Source organism: Cimex lectularius, unplaced genomic scaffold (assembly GCF_000648675.2).
Source record: "Cimex lectularius strain Harlan isolate CLEC.00 unplaced genomic scaffold, Clec_2.1 scaffold17, whole genome shotgun sequence".
Classification (NCBI taxonomy): Eukaryota; Metazoa; Arthropoda; class Insecta; order Hemiptera; family Cimicidae; genus Cimex; species Cimex lectularius.
In genome coordinates this window covers 446,515-461,928 of record NW_019392640.1, presented here as the reverse complement: position 1 = coordinate 461,928, position 15,414 = coordinate 446,515, and the positions used below count along the sequence as shown (strand labels likewise).

Here is a 15,414-nt window from a genome sequence, read left to right as displayed (position 1 = left end):
CTCCAAAATCAGTCAAATTAGATGGGGACCACACACACACACACACACAGCTACAGGGGGGGGGAATTGAGGAGGAAATCAGATATAAAGATATGGTGTACAGATAGATCCAAAACAAATAACAGAACTGGTTCAATTGTCTTCTGTCCAAAATATGAGGATACAAACACATTAAGGAAACCTTAGTCTTTCAAGTTGAAACTGCTGTTTGTTGAGTACCTGAAACTCCACCTTTCATATCTAAGCATGACACTCTCACCCTGACTACAGGCTCCCCAAAATTATGACAGTTGAAATAATTGACGCTCATTTGTTGTGGTTTAAGGCACTCAAATCTCTAGGCCAAGTTCTTAATATTAACTATTTGTTTTGCTTTAACAATCATGAAGACTGATTCTCTCTCGGCTTTTGAATCATCCATTCGTTCTAGTCATTTTGAACATTGTACCAGACTGGCTTTTTGATCTAATACTTAATAGATTTCTGCTCTACAAAGAACGTGATCATTCAAAGGCATTTTTCAACATTCAAAGGCTATTCTCTATCAATTCTGGTTCTTCAAACTTAGGTGCAAACTTATCTATATTAATTTCTCCCCTCTGAGATTTGGTTCGGTTGAGCACTGCACACTGTGTAACTCCTACATGAGGGAAGACCTCTTCCATTTTTTAGCTGAGTGTCCAATTCTCTTGGAGTTTCAATTTCTCTTTTTGGGAACTATTAGAGTTTTGAGACCGCATTTGATCTCAAAACTTAATTCCCCTGATTGCTCAGACCTGGTCGGCTGTGCAAAGAGTGAACTGGAGTATCGCAGAGAGCTCGTGGAGCAGTTTAATTTTTAATTTTATATTGAGAAGTCCTAACAGTTTTAATCTAATTCAATTTTGTTCATTTAATTTTTGTTATTATCTTTGTATGTGCATACTATGTTCTACTAGATTCTCAGTGGACCACCACCTACAGCATACAGTTTAATAATCAATGCTGTATAAGAACTGCTTTTATTTTAATTTCGGTTATACTTTCTTAAGTATATAAATGTATTTTCTTTTTGTAAATAAAGTTATTCTTTTCATTTATTCATTTTCAATAGATTTACTCAGGTCGAGATAAAGAAGGCCTAGTGGCCACCTCGTTTATCTACATCCCTATTCCTAGATGTAATCCTAATCAGTAATCTAATAAGGTTATAGCACTAATATAACCATCCCCTAAACACGTTCGTTATTTTTAATTTTGTATTTATCCGAATAATTTGCTTAGCTGATTGTCCCTAACGAGAACTGTTAAAGCGAATGTAAATACGATTCAAGGAAAAATGTCTTTGTTGTTTTCCTTTGCGAGGGGAAGCCTTCTGCGAGGTTGCCTTCTGCAGGTGCAAGCTGCGACCATCTCTCCACCTTTTAGGCAGAAGACCAAGGAAGTCGACCTGCCGAGCAATGTGGGTCCTCGAGCCGGCAGGTTCCGTAGGAATGTACAGTACCCGGATGAATATACGATAGAGCCCCTAAATGTCACCAACTTGGGCGGAAGGGATCCAGTTTCAGGTAACAATAATTAAATGTAATTTTTATTAGGGGTATATGACATTTGTTAATGTTTGGAGGAGTGTTTTGTAAGTCTACGTTATCTGCGGAGTAGATCAGGGTTGTCCAGTCTTTTCGCTTTGCTGTAAATAACTTGATCTGGAAAACTTTATGCAAGCAGAAATTATTTGCTTTTTCACAGATCTATGTAAAGGGGCAAAGTGGTTATGATGTCCGACTCGTATTTGCCACATTGGGATATACAGGCAGTTGCCAACAAAAAAGAAGAAGAACAAATAATTTATTCTGGAGCAGGAGTGTCCCCTTAAAATAATACATAAATTAAAGAGAAAATTATTAACTTTTTCACACAAAAATAAACTTTGTCATGGTGATCAACGCAGTAACAACGAACTTATATAAAACAAAACCCAAAGGAGTTAAAACGAAAATAAGTTACTCTGAAAATTGACAGAAAAATAATAATTACTGAGTAAATTTAAACTATGGTTAAATAGACTCTAGAAAACAAACGGCAATTGCTAATCTCAAAGGGATGTTTTTCACCAGTATAGCGCTTGCCCCATATCTCTTTACTACCCAAGGCATATTTGCCCCTTTATTTTTTCACTTTTCCGTGCTCTGCAAAACTCTATTAATGTAAAAAACTTTACTTCACTTGAGGACTACACCAAACATATCAAAGAGTTCATTACTCAAAAGCCTGAGATGTTCTGAGAGTACAGAGTTAAAAAATCACATGGAAGATAGCAACAGGTAGTGGAACAAAGTGGTTCATATATTCTTGATTAAATTTGTTTACAAGTACCTACAATTTTCATTGAATTTATCAATAGAAAGTGCTACGGATTTAATATACGACCCGGTACATTCTTTATGAGTCTTTATGACATTCAAACTTTCAAATTTTAATGCTCTCATTGTGACTGCTTAGGGCGACTAGTTGTCAAAGGTATTGGTGGTGGTATAAAACGGAAATACCACTGGATAGACTGGAAACGAGTCGGCCCCAAGGATGATGGTCCACCACTCGTAGAGAAAGTTGTGGAGATAATGATTGACTACTGCCGAACTGCTCGCATTGCTTTGATTGCTGGAGGTAAAAAAACGAGGTACATCCTCGCCACTGAAAACATGAAACCTGGCGATTTGATCAAGACATCCCAGTTCATACCAAGAATCCCAGGTAATTCATGAAACATTTACTTTTCAATTAATTCATTGAAAAAGATTTTTTTGTTTGCAGTTTTTGCAAATGAAGGTGATGCCTATCCCTTGGGCGCACTTCAGCTCGGAACAATCGTGCATAACATTGAGATGCATCCTGGAAGAGGTGGCTTTTACGTTCATTCGGCCGGATCGTTTGCAACGATATTGAGAAAGGTAGATAAAAGGGTTGTAATTCGTCTCCCGTCCAAGTTAGAGGTCTCATTAAAAGAAGAATGCATGGCGACTGTTGGTAAGTACCAATAGTTTTAAAAAATAATACGCTAAAACTTAAAACATTCTCATCAAGGTCGGCTTTCTAATGTGGACCATCAAAAAACACCGATCGGGAGTGCCCAGAAGAATCGTGAACTCGGTAACAGGCCCAGGTCTGGCCTTTGGCAGAGAAAAGACGGGAGGTTCGGAAGAAAAATCAGAGCACCACCACCTTTGTTTGTCGTTCCAGAATATGGAAAAGAAGAAAACAACCAGCACGAAGTAGTTGAATTAACTCTAAATAATGATATGTATTATAATAGTAAGCTGTGGGGCCACAGTAAAATATAAATTAACTTAACATTAAAAAAAAAGGAAAATGTTTTTATTCAAATAAAGTTTGTTTTTGTATATCTGTATTTGTTTTAAACCTTCAAAGAAGAACAAACACCTATAACGAAATCAGTGAATAAAGGCTTCTGCCAATTACGGCACATAAAGATTGATCTAAGAGGTTAGATTGAGAAGGAAAGTGACCCTACTTAAGAGAGAACACATAGTTAGAGGTTATTCATGCTATGTTTATGTGTAGTCACTTGCCTTTGGTTAAGAAACCACATCGGCCAGTTATACAAAGATAAAAAACATCCCAGCTGACCTATGTGTGGCAGTGGGCACTCATCACTGTTCTACTATGAAGTATACCCCACCACAAAGAGTATTGAGTATGGTATTTAGAAAGTGAAAGTAATTTATTAAGCTGAATGAGGCCTTGTCTGCCAGGTTTTCACCACAACTTTGTGTAGGGGTTCGTCGAAGCGTTGAAGTGTTATGTGTTTATATATTTTTTCTTGTTCTTTTAATACTTTGACAACCTGAGGTAACAAAGACAAGTTAGCACATTAAGAAAACTTGAGGTTAAATACCTAGGAATAATCATTGACAAGAAATTAACCTTGAACCCTCACCTACAACACATCATAACCAAAAGTAAATTATCATTAATGGCCACAAGAGAATCCTTGGTACATCTTGGTGGAATAAAACCAAAAATGGCATATTGGCTATACACATCAGTAGTAAGACCCATCTTCAAGCTGAAATACAAGCCATCAATACTTGTGTCATAGAAAATTTGAAAAGACCTGACAATATCTTGGGTGCCAAGTCACATGAGTTCTAGAAAAAGCAGACAAACAGGACAGAGGAGAATCTGTCCGTATATATGCCTAGAACACTTCAGGTAGATTCACACAAAACAAAATGAGAAAAGGACATGAATCCTGGCTAAAATTGGCACACTCAATGGGGGAGAGAGGTTACACTGACAAAAAAGTCCATAAGATCTGATAAACCATTAGCATGTGAAAAGGTAACTTCTCAAAATAGACAATGAATGCATCCAAAAGGTCCATAGCCTGGAGAAACAAGAAATGAAACAACCTGATGATATTTTGGGCACCATGACTCAAAGGAATGTCGGGTAGAAAACTTGTGACAAAAGATCCTGACTAACACTGGCAACAGTTGGAGAGGGTAAAACTCAGTGGAGTGATAGGACTATATCTAGTCACTGGTATCTGAGAAAACCTACACAACATGGGTATATTTGATGTATTTATTATAGGTTATACAAAGAGGACTGCCACCCATATTAATTTTGAATGTGAAGCAACCATTCAATAAAGAAATAGCCTATGAAAAGGCCGAAGGAAAAGCATTGCACCAATGACCTAATATTTCTTAAGAGAAGTAATGTGTCAATTGTATGAAGGAAATAGGAACAGTTCAAGCCAGAAGGTCAATGTGGAACCCTTGCTTCTACAAATGATGAATGACGGAGTGAGTGCGGTGTTCAATCCTTTTTTAAATAAGATAGTTTGGCACAAAGTGGCAATAATGGAGACCCCCATTGGTAACTCTTTCATTTCGTAAAATTTATTATTTTCGTTAATGGAATTCTCGGTAAGTTTTTGCTTTATGAGTTTAGTGCATTTTTGAACGGGTATATTTGTGAATAAATTAGTAACGTCAAATGACACTAAAACACAGTTGTTGGGAATATTGATGTTATTTAATTCTTTTATTAGTTCTAAAGAATTGTTAATACCAAATGTACAAAAATCACACTACAAGAAATTGGTGTGATTTTTAATTATTTTGTCAATTGTACTTGCAAGTTTATGGCATGGGGAATTATAAAAGGACACTACTGGTCTTACAGGTTTGTTATCCTTGTGAATTTTGACTGTACCGTATAACATTGGGGGCTTTGGGTTCATTGGTATTAGTTTTTTAACTGCATATTGGTAATCTGAGAATAAAAAATCACTATTTTTTATGGCTGTTTGAACTCTATTTTTTAATTTTAAGGTGGAATCTTTTTGTATTTCTTTACACTCGTTATTATTTAGGAAATCCTCAACTTTAGAAACGTAATTTTGATGTTCAATGATAACTATACCAGGGGGGGGGGCAACCTGCGACTCTTTGAAGGATTATTTGTGGCTCGCGATAAATGTACCCGAGTTCCTTTTCATTTTTGTGCTATTATATTTTTAAAAATTATTATCGTTCCTTGTTAAGAACGATATGACTCATCGAAAACTGCGCGAACGAACATAAACAGAGGCGGAATCGTCCGTAATCGACCGACTCCAGACCGATTTTGAATTTGTAAACTTTCATTGCCACGGACAGTTGACATTGTGCTCTGGAGGAAACAATTTGTATCACTCTTGCTACGGATATAATTTGTAATCTGGAATTTTTGGTAAGTTAACTACATTTGTTTCGTAGTATGTAACACGTGTTGTTATTGTTTTAATAACACAAAACTTGTATTTTCTAAATTTCTTTATTCATTTCCAGTTCTTTTAAAAATATGACGACAGAGAACGAAAATAAAAAAAGAAAATACGAGCAAGAAAATAGAAGTTTTAGTAATGAGTGGGAGGAGAATTTCTTTTTTATTTTGACTGATGTCATGGAACATTTGCAAACACTGAATTTACAATTACAGGGGAAAGATAAAATAATATCTGACCTCTCACAGTGTATATTTAGTTTTCAAACTAAATTACAACTTTTTCAAAAGGACATTAAAAATAAAACATTTTGTAATTTTCTTCGAATTAAAAAAAATTTGTTCCAATATTAAACAAGAAAAACTCAACGAGTATATAAAAAAGCTAGAAGGAATATTGACGGAATTCCAAAATACATTTCAAGACTTGAAATATTTTAAATCGTCTCTTGATTTTTTTCTGAATCCATTTGAAATTAACATAATTCAAGGTGAGTTTTCCATTTCCAATATAATTATGACCCAAAAAGCATCTGGAGAATTAGAATTAATAGAGATGCAAGAAGATCAAGCTCTACAATTAAAATATGGAAAGTCGACGTCGATTACTGAATTTTGGAAATTTGTACCAGAATCGAAGTATCCTGAAAGGTTGCTTGTCGAATTATTTCAATATTCGGAACAACTTACTTATGTGAATCATTTTATTCCACTTTAAAATTCGTGAAATCCAAACACCGATCAGTATTAACTAACCAGCATCTCAAAGAATTACTGAGAAGTGCTGTCACCAATTATTCACCAAATTTTAAAGAATTATCAAGTGAAGTAAAATAAATGTGTTTAACTTTTAAATTCAATACACATATTTTGTACGTTTATTTATGTTTTCAGTAAATATAATTTCTGTAAAAAAAATTTTTAATGCCTTAAATACGTATTTAATTGCGGTTCGCGAAAAATTTCAAATTTTGAAAAATGGCTCGGACTATCAAGGAGCTTGGCCACCCCTGAACTATACTATTTCCTTTATTGGCTTTTAAAATAACGTTGTTGTTACTTTTTAACTTTTTATCAATAGACCCAATTGTACGTAGGATATTTAATTTTTTGACGTTTAGATTTACCAAGTTTTGTTTAATTATTTCAGCACATTTATATTTTATATTTGTATTTATGTTACAACAATCTACCGATGAACCAAGGGATAGTATTTTTTTTTTTTTGTATCCAATTCTTGTTTTAGGTACAAATTTTATGCCTTTGTTTAATAAATTGTTTTCTTCATTATTTAGTACAATGTTTGTTAAGTTTATAACCCTTGGGTAAAATTTAACTGGAGTTTTTGGGTATTTATGAGTATTTTTATTTTTAAGTGTACCGTACTTTGTTTTTAATTTTTTTAATCTAATATACTTTGTTTTTTGTCAATGATAAATTTAACTTTTGATTGCATATCATAATCGAATTCGTCCCAGTCTACTGGAGACAATAATGAGGCAAGCCTAATGTGTACAATGTATTGATAAAAACGTTTTGTACCTCTTTGAGTACAATTTATGTAATTCATTATTTAAAATGGTTTTTTTGGCATTTGGCAAGAATGTACTAAACTCATAAAGCAAAAACTTACCAAGAATTCTATTAACGAATTTGTAAAAAAATGATATAATAGACGTCTTAAATATATGCCTACTATCTAATTATTGTAAATTCAATAATAAATTTTATGAAATGAAAGGGGGATCTCCATTATCCCCACTTTGTGCCGAAATATTCATAGATAATTTTGAAAAAAATCTTTTCATATCAAAGAACAAATTAATTAAATCTGTTCATTTTTTGAAACGCTATATAGACAATATTTTATGCATATGGTCGGGAACATTAGAGGATCTCAAAGAATTCCTCCAATTAATTAATTCTCTACCCGTAATATAAATAAAGGAAATAAACAAAGATGGTTGTTAACTTTTTAGACCTAAAACTGTCCATAATAAACAATCTAATAGAAATAGTCATATATAGAAAACCCACAACTACAGACACTATGATACCAACAGATTCTTCCCACCCATGGTCCCAAAAGGCTGCTGGTTTCATTTGGCTCATAGACCGTATGTTAAAACTTCTATTAACACCTGCTAACTGTAAAAAAGAATTAGAAACTATTAAAACCTTAGCAAAAAGAATGGTTATCTAGAAATATTTATTGATAGGTTGCTAGTTAAAAGAATAAAAAAATTAACTTTAAAAGAATCAACAATAGGACTCAGCCACCCCACCATAAATGAATCACTAGGTTTCCGTTGTTTGCCATACATTGGTGAATTATCGGAAAAAGTAAAATTTTTAAACAAGAAGGTTTTAGAATAGCTTTTAGAAGTACGGGCTCACTTAAAAACATCCTCTTAAAACCTAAAGACAAAGTAGACAACTTGGCAAAAAGCGGGGTTTACCAACTCAATTGTAATGATTGTGATATTAAATATATAGGACAAAGCGGTAAAGAAATAAAACAAGAGTAAAAGAACACTTGCCTAAATCGAGCAAATTTTTGGAACTTAAGGACCATCTAAAAGAAACAAACTGTAATTTCAATTCAAATTTAAATACGTGTTAATAGTTTCAATAAAGGGAGATAACTAAATTGGTTTGAGAAATTTGAAATTAAAAAATGTAAAATTGAACATGGAGATAAATGCATTAATAATATAATAGATTTTGATCTACCTCCCATTTTAAATATGTACATAAATAATACGACTATTACGACTACCAATTTCTAATCCCTTTATTGGGTTCATGGTTCTTTGCTTGGTTTGGCATCCCTGATCACATTTCATTGTCGTCAAAAACATGGATTTAATATAAAACACGGGTAAAATGCCTCAAATTTACCAGTCTTACTTAAATATATAATATTTCGTTATAACTAAAGCTATTATATTCAAAGACAGGAAGCAACTTTATTGTATGAGAAGTTTTATGTTTATATTTTCTCGTACAATCTATTTTTTGGTCCAGCATTCGCGCCGACGAGAATGTACTTTTTCAAAATGGAAGATTTTTAAGTTCTCTTTTTGTTTGTGTTTGGTCCCGGGAAAGGGGTCCGGACTTTCGGAGGTTCCACGGGTAACACTTGGGACGAAACGGGTCTAACACGATGAGTGTTAGCCATCCTCGTGCCGGAGTGCTGTTGTTGGATCCTCGTGCCGGAGTGCTGTTGATTGATCCTCCCGCCGGAGTGCTGTTGATGGATCCTCGTGCCGGAGTTCTGTTGTTGGATCCTCGTGCCGGAGTACTGTTGATGGATCCTCCCGCCAGAGAGCTGCTGATGGATCCTCGTGCCGGAATTCTGCTGATTGATCCTCGTGCCGGAGGGCTGCTGATTGATCCTCGTGCCGGAGGGCTGCTGATGAATCCTCATGCCAGAGTGCTGCTGATCGATCCTCGTTCCGGAGAGCTGCTGATTGAGCCTCGTCGCCGAGGGTTGGTTGATTACTTGGCCGGGAGGAAGGGCTTCCGAACCATGAGCCATTCTCCGGATTTGTTGTTTGTTGTCAACACACATCGGTTGGGGCGACATTGGAGGGCCCGGAACTACACGGCCGGCATTAGCCGTGGATTTCCTCTTTACGACTGTCAAAACCATCTCCTTGAGCTTGTCGAAGTCGCTGCCGACGAAAGTCTCCAGCCTCTTCTTCGCCCTGATCATCACGAAGGTAGGTAGGGCGCCGACTTCGAACGCTTCGACTATCTCCTCACTCTCGTCCACGTTCACTTTGACGAGGGTCAGGTTACTGAGCTGCTGGATTAACTGTTCCACCTTGGGAGCGATCACTTTACACGGGCCGCACCAGTTGGCGTAGAAGTCGATGAGCACGAAGTTAGAACCGGCTTCGACCAAGAGTTCGTTCAGCTGCTTCAAGCTCTTAATTGTGCACATTTTCGTTGCCTCTAGCTTGACCCCTCTGTTCGAGTTGCTGCCGGCTTCACCACCCGACCCTTCGTGGAAAAGGCATTTAGCAACGAAAGCCCCCTATTGCTCTTGGACGCCTTGTCTTTGCTAAGCAATCATTTTGCCAAGATTTTTTAAATCTTAAATTTACTTAAAACATGTGATTTTTGTTTTGGACGGTTCAAAACTGTGGCAAGAGTGAATAATGTTACCGAAAATTTCACGATATTGGAGTTACGTTTAAAATGTCAAAATTTGCATTGAAGTACTGTTGTATGACATTGTTCGATTTCCGAGGTGCACACGAATTTTTAGACACCTGAAATTAAGCTCATTCTTAGCATACCAGAGTGCATTGAATTGAATAGTAAGGTGTATTTTTTTGACAAGGAGTAAATTTTTTTAAGAAAGAATGAATTTAATTTTTCCAGCGATTGAAATCTCCTGTGCTGCATAGCACATATATTATAATTAATGAAGGTTTTTAGTTGAGATAAAAACCATAATTAATTATAATATATTAATTGGTCAAGCGGACCACGAAATTAATGAATTTAATAGCACATATATTTGTGCTATCGCATTAAACATTTATACTTTAGTACGAAAGACAATATTGATGAATCATGACTATTTTTTATTGGCGTATATATTATTTTGTTTTTAATGGCGTGTACTTAATGCATAAGTCAAAAAATGTGAATTTCCATCTGTCTCTCCCGTAAATTTTTTTTTGAGTTATGTCACTTCTCCGAAAAAACAGAGGATATTTTATTATTTAAGATTTTTTCTTTCGATCTGGTTTTTTAATTAATTTAATTAATGTTGTTTTGAAAATTTAATAATCTATATCACCAATGATGAGCATAAAGACAGAGGGCGGTAGTTCAAAAAAGTCTGCCCCAATCGCCAGAGGGTTCGTTCTCATTTCACGAGCTTTTATTACTCGAAGCTTACAATAAAAAGGTAAGACGGCATTTAATTTTTTTTGCTTGTTTTGTAATGCATGTATTAAATATTTTCACGATTAGTAAGTTTTTATGAAATTCCGTCAATTTCCAGTACCGTCGTGATATTCCGAGGTATAACCTTCTCTTCTGTTACCTTTTATCAATAATAAATTAATAATAAAATAAAATCGTAGGAATCTTGCTTAATTCTGCTTTTAATCTTGTGGTTTATCTCTCTCGGGTTATTTGTAAGTAAATCTGTTGGTGTGTTCTTTTTGAAATCACTTTCTTATTTTTCTTTTGAAAATCCCCAGTAGAACGGAGATGAACTTCATTTGCCGGCAGTTGTTCTCATCGGTATCAGCCCTCATCCCATCTTTTAGCCCTTTTCAAGGTAAATACATAAAATTTAGCCAAAATCGTACCATTCGGGCTCAGCTCAAAACACCTTTCTTGCAGAAGACAAGATGAAAATCATTCAGATGTTTTTTGTACACTTTCCACCCTATTCTTTAAGATCTTTAACAAAATACTCGAGTAGCAAAACTTATGAGATTATTTTCTTTGGTGTGTGGGCGATTGTAAGCTTTCATTTTTTTCGATCATTTTGATTCGCCATCCGACAGACCAAAACAGCCACGATAGGTAACCAATATTGATCGTAAATGATAAAGCTTCCACCCTTTCTTTCTACCTGAGTAAGTGGGTCATGTAAAATGAAATATCAGTGAATGCGATAATTTAAATTATTAGCAAAAGCATTTATTTATTGGGAACTTTATACTTTATAGAAATTAATTCCCATTACATTATAGAAATGAAGTGTTAAGGTTAAATACTTGAAAAGAAAAGTTTCATTCTCCAACTGGTTTTGCAGTGATACAGATTTCGAGCGGTAAGTGCATCAGTTTACACAACATTTAAGGTTTATCTTGTTAAATTGTGAGATTTCTTCTTAAGGTCTGCAGGGGATAAACCTTCGCTTGAATTAGACTTTTTTTAACCCACCTCAAGACAACTTTGTGGTGTTTTTCTAGGGCCATTAGCAATTTAGGTATTCCCAAACTAGTTTGGAGCTAAAAGCAAACACACTTAGTGCCTTTATAACTGCGTGCCTGTTTAAAAGTATGCCATTTCCATGCACCTTTCATGTTCATCTTTATCAACTCCTGTGCACAGAGTTGCGTTGATATTTCACCATTGGCCCTCTAATGAGGTCCAAAACCAACAACTTAAATTATTATCTTGAGTATTCTTATTATGTCAGTATCGTTGGGCCAAAGCTGGTAAATACAATTTTGTAAAAATGAAAAAATGAGATAAATTCATATTCCAGTGTCTTCAGTTGTAATTAATTGGTAAAGTCAAGAAAAAAAAAAAAAACATTCTCATAAGATATGAGAAGAGAAAGGAAAAAGTCACTAAACTACACAGTTATTTTAAAATTGCAATCCCAAAAAGTTGTATTTGTGGACCTTTTCAGTTTTGCTCCTTGGGGTGCAGTTATGTTGTAAAAATTTTTCAATGGGGATGACATTTTATTGTGTTATAACCTATAAATAAAAGTTTTATAACATAACTAACCTTTAATAAAATTATTTAAAAACAATTCTTTGATGTTAAAAACTATTTAAAATGGACAAGAGTTTGATTGAAGGGTCTCAATTTTGGGTAGAATTCGCTTTATATCCACTGTTGATGTCAGAACATGGGGCCTGACCAGTTACCAGTACTTGCGCTATTACGCACTATTACAGCGAGTAAATCCAAATTCATAATTTAATTGAAATGTCATCTGCAATAGTGTTTTGAGGTAGTCAGAATGTCTCATTTTATATTTGGAAATTTGCACACTTTCTTCAAAAACTTTGGTATTCTAGCTCTTAACCGACAGATGGCGACACTTCTGCAAATGCACAAAACAGGACCTCACTTTAAAAACCGGCCTAACAAAAACCCCTTGGATGGGAAACCGTTCGCCAAGGGCGTCGTCCTCAAGACATTGATAAAGAAGCCAAAAAAACCAAACTCGGCGAATCGTAAGTGCGTCCTTGTTCGCCTCAGCAACGGCAAAGAGATGGTCGCCTATATCCCAGGGATCGGGCACAACCTTCAGGAACACAATATTGTCCTTGTCAAAGTTGGCAGGCTTCAGGATGTCCCCGGTGTTAAAATTCGGTGTGTAAGAGGAAAATATGACCTTGGACATGTTATTAAAAAATAACACTTTTTTTTATGTCTATTTTGTAAATACTGTTCTATTATAAATTTGTCAATTGTAGAGGAATGTATGGTTTTTATTCAAGCCTGCCGTTCTGTTTCTCATGATTTTTGTCATCAATTTAGTCATTCATGTTTAGAATTTTTAAAGTAAAAAATTAACTATTATCATTTTTATTTCCAAATCTATTGTGTTCCGGTGGTTTTGATTAAAGCCCATTTGGAATTGCTTAAGTGCAAAATCAGGGCTAGTAAGTTTTGAAACTAGGATTTCCGTTTCTTCGCCATAGTTGTTTCAGCCACCAGTGTCCTTGGTTCCAAATTTTAAAATACATTGCATCACTTTTTGTGTAATTGTCCAGTGAATCACCACATCAAACACAAACCCAATTCAATGTACTACAAATAAAACCAAAACAATTAAATTGTTCATAAAAATTAATGTTTAACTGTAAACAAATTTGCAATGGATGTAGATAGTGGCTTAACTATGACCACCATGGCCCTTGGCTCAACCACAACCATCTTTCAGCTACAGAAACATATGCGCTTGGAGTAAATAACAAATCTCAAGGTTGCAACAAATAGTATCAGATCACTAAGCAGCTCTAAAGACTCTTAAAGACTAGGAGATCAATTAAAAACAGTCTGGAATTGCCTGACTACCTCAAAAACACTTGCAAATAACCTTATACTCAGGTGGGTCCTAGGTCATGAGGGAATTTAGGGCGGGGTGCCCACTGGAGCGATCTTCATGTAATACAAGTGGTGTGATATGTAATTTGACACTGTATCGCTTACTATGTGTATTTCTTCTATAAGCCAATAAACCAGATCGCACCAGCTGATAATTATTGCCATCGTAACACCACAGGGTAACACAGCTTGTCAGTGATTAATTAAGCTCAACAGTAGGACATCTCTTCTGCTATTTTTTCCAAAATATTTGAAAATAATTATTTTATGGAACTATTATTTGAAAAGTTATTCAAGAACTGATTTAACAAGCGAGGCAGAGGAAAATAGCAGAAAAGCTGAAAATGAAAATATTGTTAATGTTATATTGGTTTACCTAATATTTTCTTGTTTTTTATTTCCGCCATGTACACTATATGCATATTGCACTAAAAATAATATGGCATAATTTAAAAAAATTAATAATTCAATAGTTAGAAGAGAATTTGAATGTTATTGCTTATAGTTTTCAGTTTTTATTTCTTTAGGTGTTGGTTTGTCAATTTCTCAATAGATCGCTTGTGAGTAGTTCTAGAGTCAAAGCGCCAGTAGTGGAGTATTTTCAAAATTAAATTTAAAAAATATGGTGGTAACGAACTATAATAAAGTTGTTATTTATTATAATTATTTTTAATTTCATGTAGAATTTTCTGAAAATTTAAGGGGTATAAAGGAATTTCAGATATTTCATTACTTTCCACTCTACTCTATCATTCTATTCTGATTGTTATGATTTTCTTGCTATATTTGGAGCAGGACAGATGGACGTGACTGGTTTAATAGCTGTTTGACCAGTAGTGATAATCTGCCAATTTATAAATACTATTACAATGATAGCTGGGACAGAAACAAACGTCAAGAGCAGACAGAACAAAGACCAAACATCAGATAAGTGTTGGTTCATTTGCACTCTGCAGACAGCTAAAGCAAATAGAAACTTACTGAAACGCACCCTTCCGGGCAATCTGAATGAGTGATTGCATTTTATAACTGATGTATATCTTCTATAATCGTGCGGTTTACGTTCTAAGAATAAGTTCCAGCAAAAATATTTAAAACATGGTACGGATTTGTTGGAAGTGGAAAAAACGCATTATAAATAGATGAATTTCTTTCTTTATTTCTAACTTAATGTCGTAGTCTTCGAGGCTAAAACTAGATTCTCCAGATACAGATACTTTTTAACATCGAGTAAACTCCATTTACTATATACCTTCAACGACACAAACCCAAATACTTGTATTTATTAGTTAATTTTTTATAATAAGTAGGTATAAAGATTAAAAATTGGCTAAAAACTTAAACACAACATTAATAACTTTTTTTAAAACTTTATACTAATGCTTTTACACTCTTTATATAAAAAATAAGGAAACGCAGTTCAGTTTATCCTTTCCAGAACGAACTTGTCGAGTTAGTTAATCGGTTTCTTAAATGTTTTTTTTTTATAAAAATAAATTTGAGTAAAAAATTAATAATTAATTTTTTTCTTAAAAGCATGGTTTTAAATCGAGAAGATCTAGCTCGGGCAGATGCTTTGGTCCACGACGGACGAAGCGTTATGTATTCCAAGTCCTGGGTGTGCCGCGCTCAGCCATTCACGATGGTCTGCAGCGGTTTGGGGCCAACGGAAGTCGAGATCGAAGAGATGGTCAACCGCGATGTACGACGTCTAGAGACGATAGTTTTATTGCCCTTACCGCACTACGGGAACCTCATTTAACTACAAACCGTAATGTAAAGGTGAGCTATAAAACAGACATCAGAAGGTTT

General features: G+C 34.8%; 3 protein-coding genes across 4 annotated transcripts; 2 read left to right on the top strand and 1 right to left on the bottom strand.

The window, feature by feature from the left end:
• Positions 1–1,155: 1,155 nt before the first annotated feature.
• LOC106661633 (39S ribosomal protein L2, mitochondrial) lies at positions 1,156–3,380 on the top strand. Its single transcript, XM_014385163.2, has 4 exons — positions 1,156–1,547; positions 2,482–2,733; positions 2,794–3,006; positions 3,064–3,380. The coding sequence occupies exons 1-4, from the start codon at positions 1,319–1,321 to the stop codon at positions 3,318–3,320; spliced, it is 951 nt and encodes a 316-aa protein (XP_014240649.1). The 5' UTR covers positions 1,156–1,318; the 3' UTR covers positions 3,321–3,380.
• A 5,339-nt stretch (positions 3,381–8,719) lies between these two features.
• Positions 8,720–9,919, bottom strand: LOC112127458. The gene has a single exon (XM_024228497.1). The coding sequence runs from the start codon at positions 9,722–9,724 to the stop codon at positions 8,846–8,848; it is 879 nt and encodes a 292-aa protein (XP_024084265.1). The 5' UTR covers positions 9,725–9,919; the 3' UTR covers positions 8,720–8,845.
• A 905-nt stretch (positions 9,920–10,824) lies between these two features.
• Positions 10,825–12,973, top strand: LOC106661499 (40S ribosomal protein S12, mitochondrial). Of its 2 annotated transcripts, none has more exons than XM_014384946.2 (3): positions 10,825–10,934; positions 11,001–11,080; positions 12,567–12,973. In XM_014384946.2, exons 2-3 carry the CDS (start codon positions 11,011–11,013, stop codon positions 12,908–12,910), a joined length of 414 nt encoding a protein of 137 aa, XP_014240432.1. In that variant the 5' UTR covers positions 10,825–10,934; positions 11,001–11,010; the 3' UTR covers positions 12,911–12,973. The 2 variants fall into 2 exon arrangements, with proteins under 2 accessions (XP_014240432.1, XP_014240433.1); XM_014384947.2 differs by having other exon boundaries at positions 10,826–10,934; positions 11,004–11,080.
• The last annotated feature ends 2,441 nt before the right edge of the window (positions 12,974–15,414 follow it).

Coding starts and splice junctions, on each gene's coding strand:
- LOC106661633 (XM_014385163.2), top strand. CDS start 1,319: ATGTCTTTGTTGTTTTCCTTTGCGAGGGGAAGCCTTCTGCGAGGTTGC. Junction 1,548..2,481: donor CGGAAGGGATCCAGTTTCAG/GTAACAATAATT, acceptor GTGACTGCTTAG/GGCGACTAGTTGTCAAAGGT. Junction 2,734..2,793: donor GTTCATACCAAGAATCCCAG/GTAATTCATGAA, acceptor TTTTGTTTGCAG/TTTTTGCAAATGAAGGTGAT.
- LOC112127458 (XM_024228497.1), bottom strand. CDS start 9,724: ATGTGCACAATTAAGAGCTTGAAGCAGCTGAACGAACTCTTGGTCGAA.
- LOC106661499 (XM_014384946.2), top strand. CDS start 11,011: ATGAACTTCATTTGCCGGCAGTTGTTCTCATCGGTATCAGCCCTCATC. Junction 11,081..12,566: donor ATCTTTTAGCCCTTTTCAAG/GTAAATACATAA, acceptor TTGGTATTCTAG/CTCTTAACCGACAGATGGCG.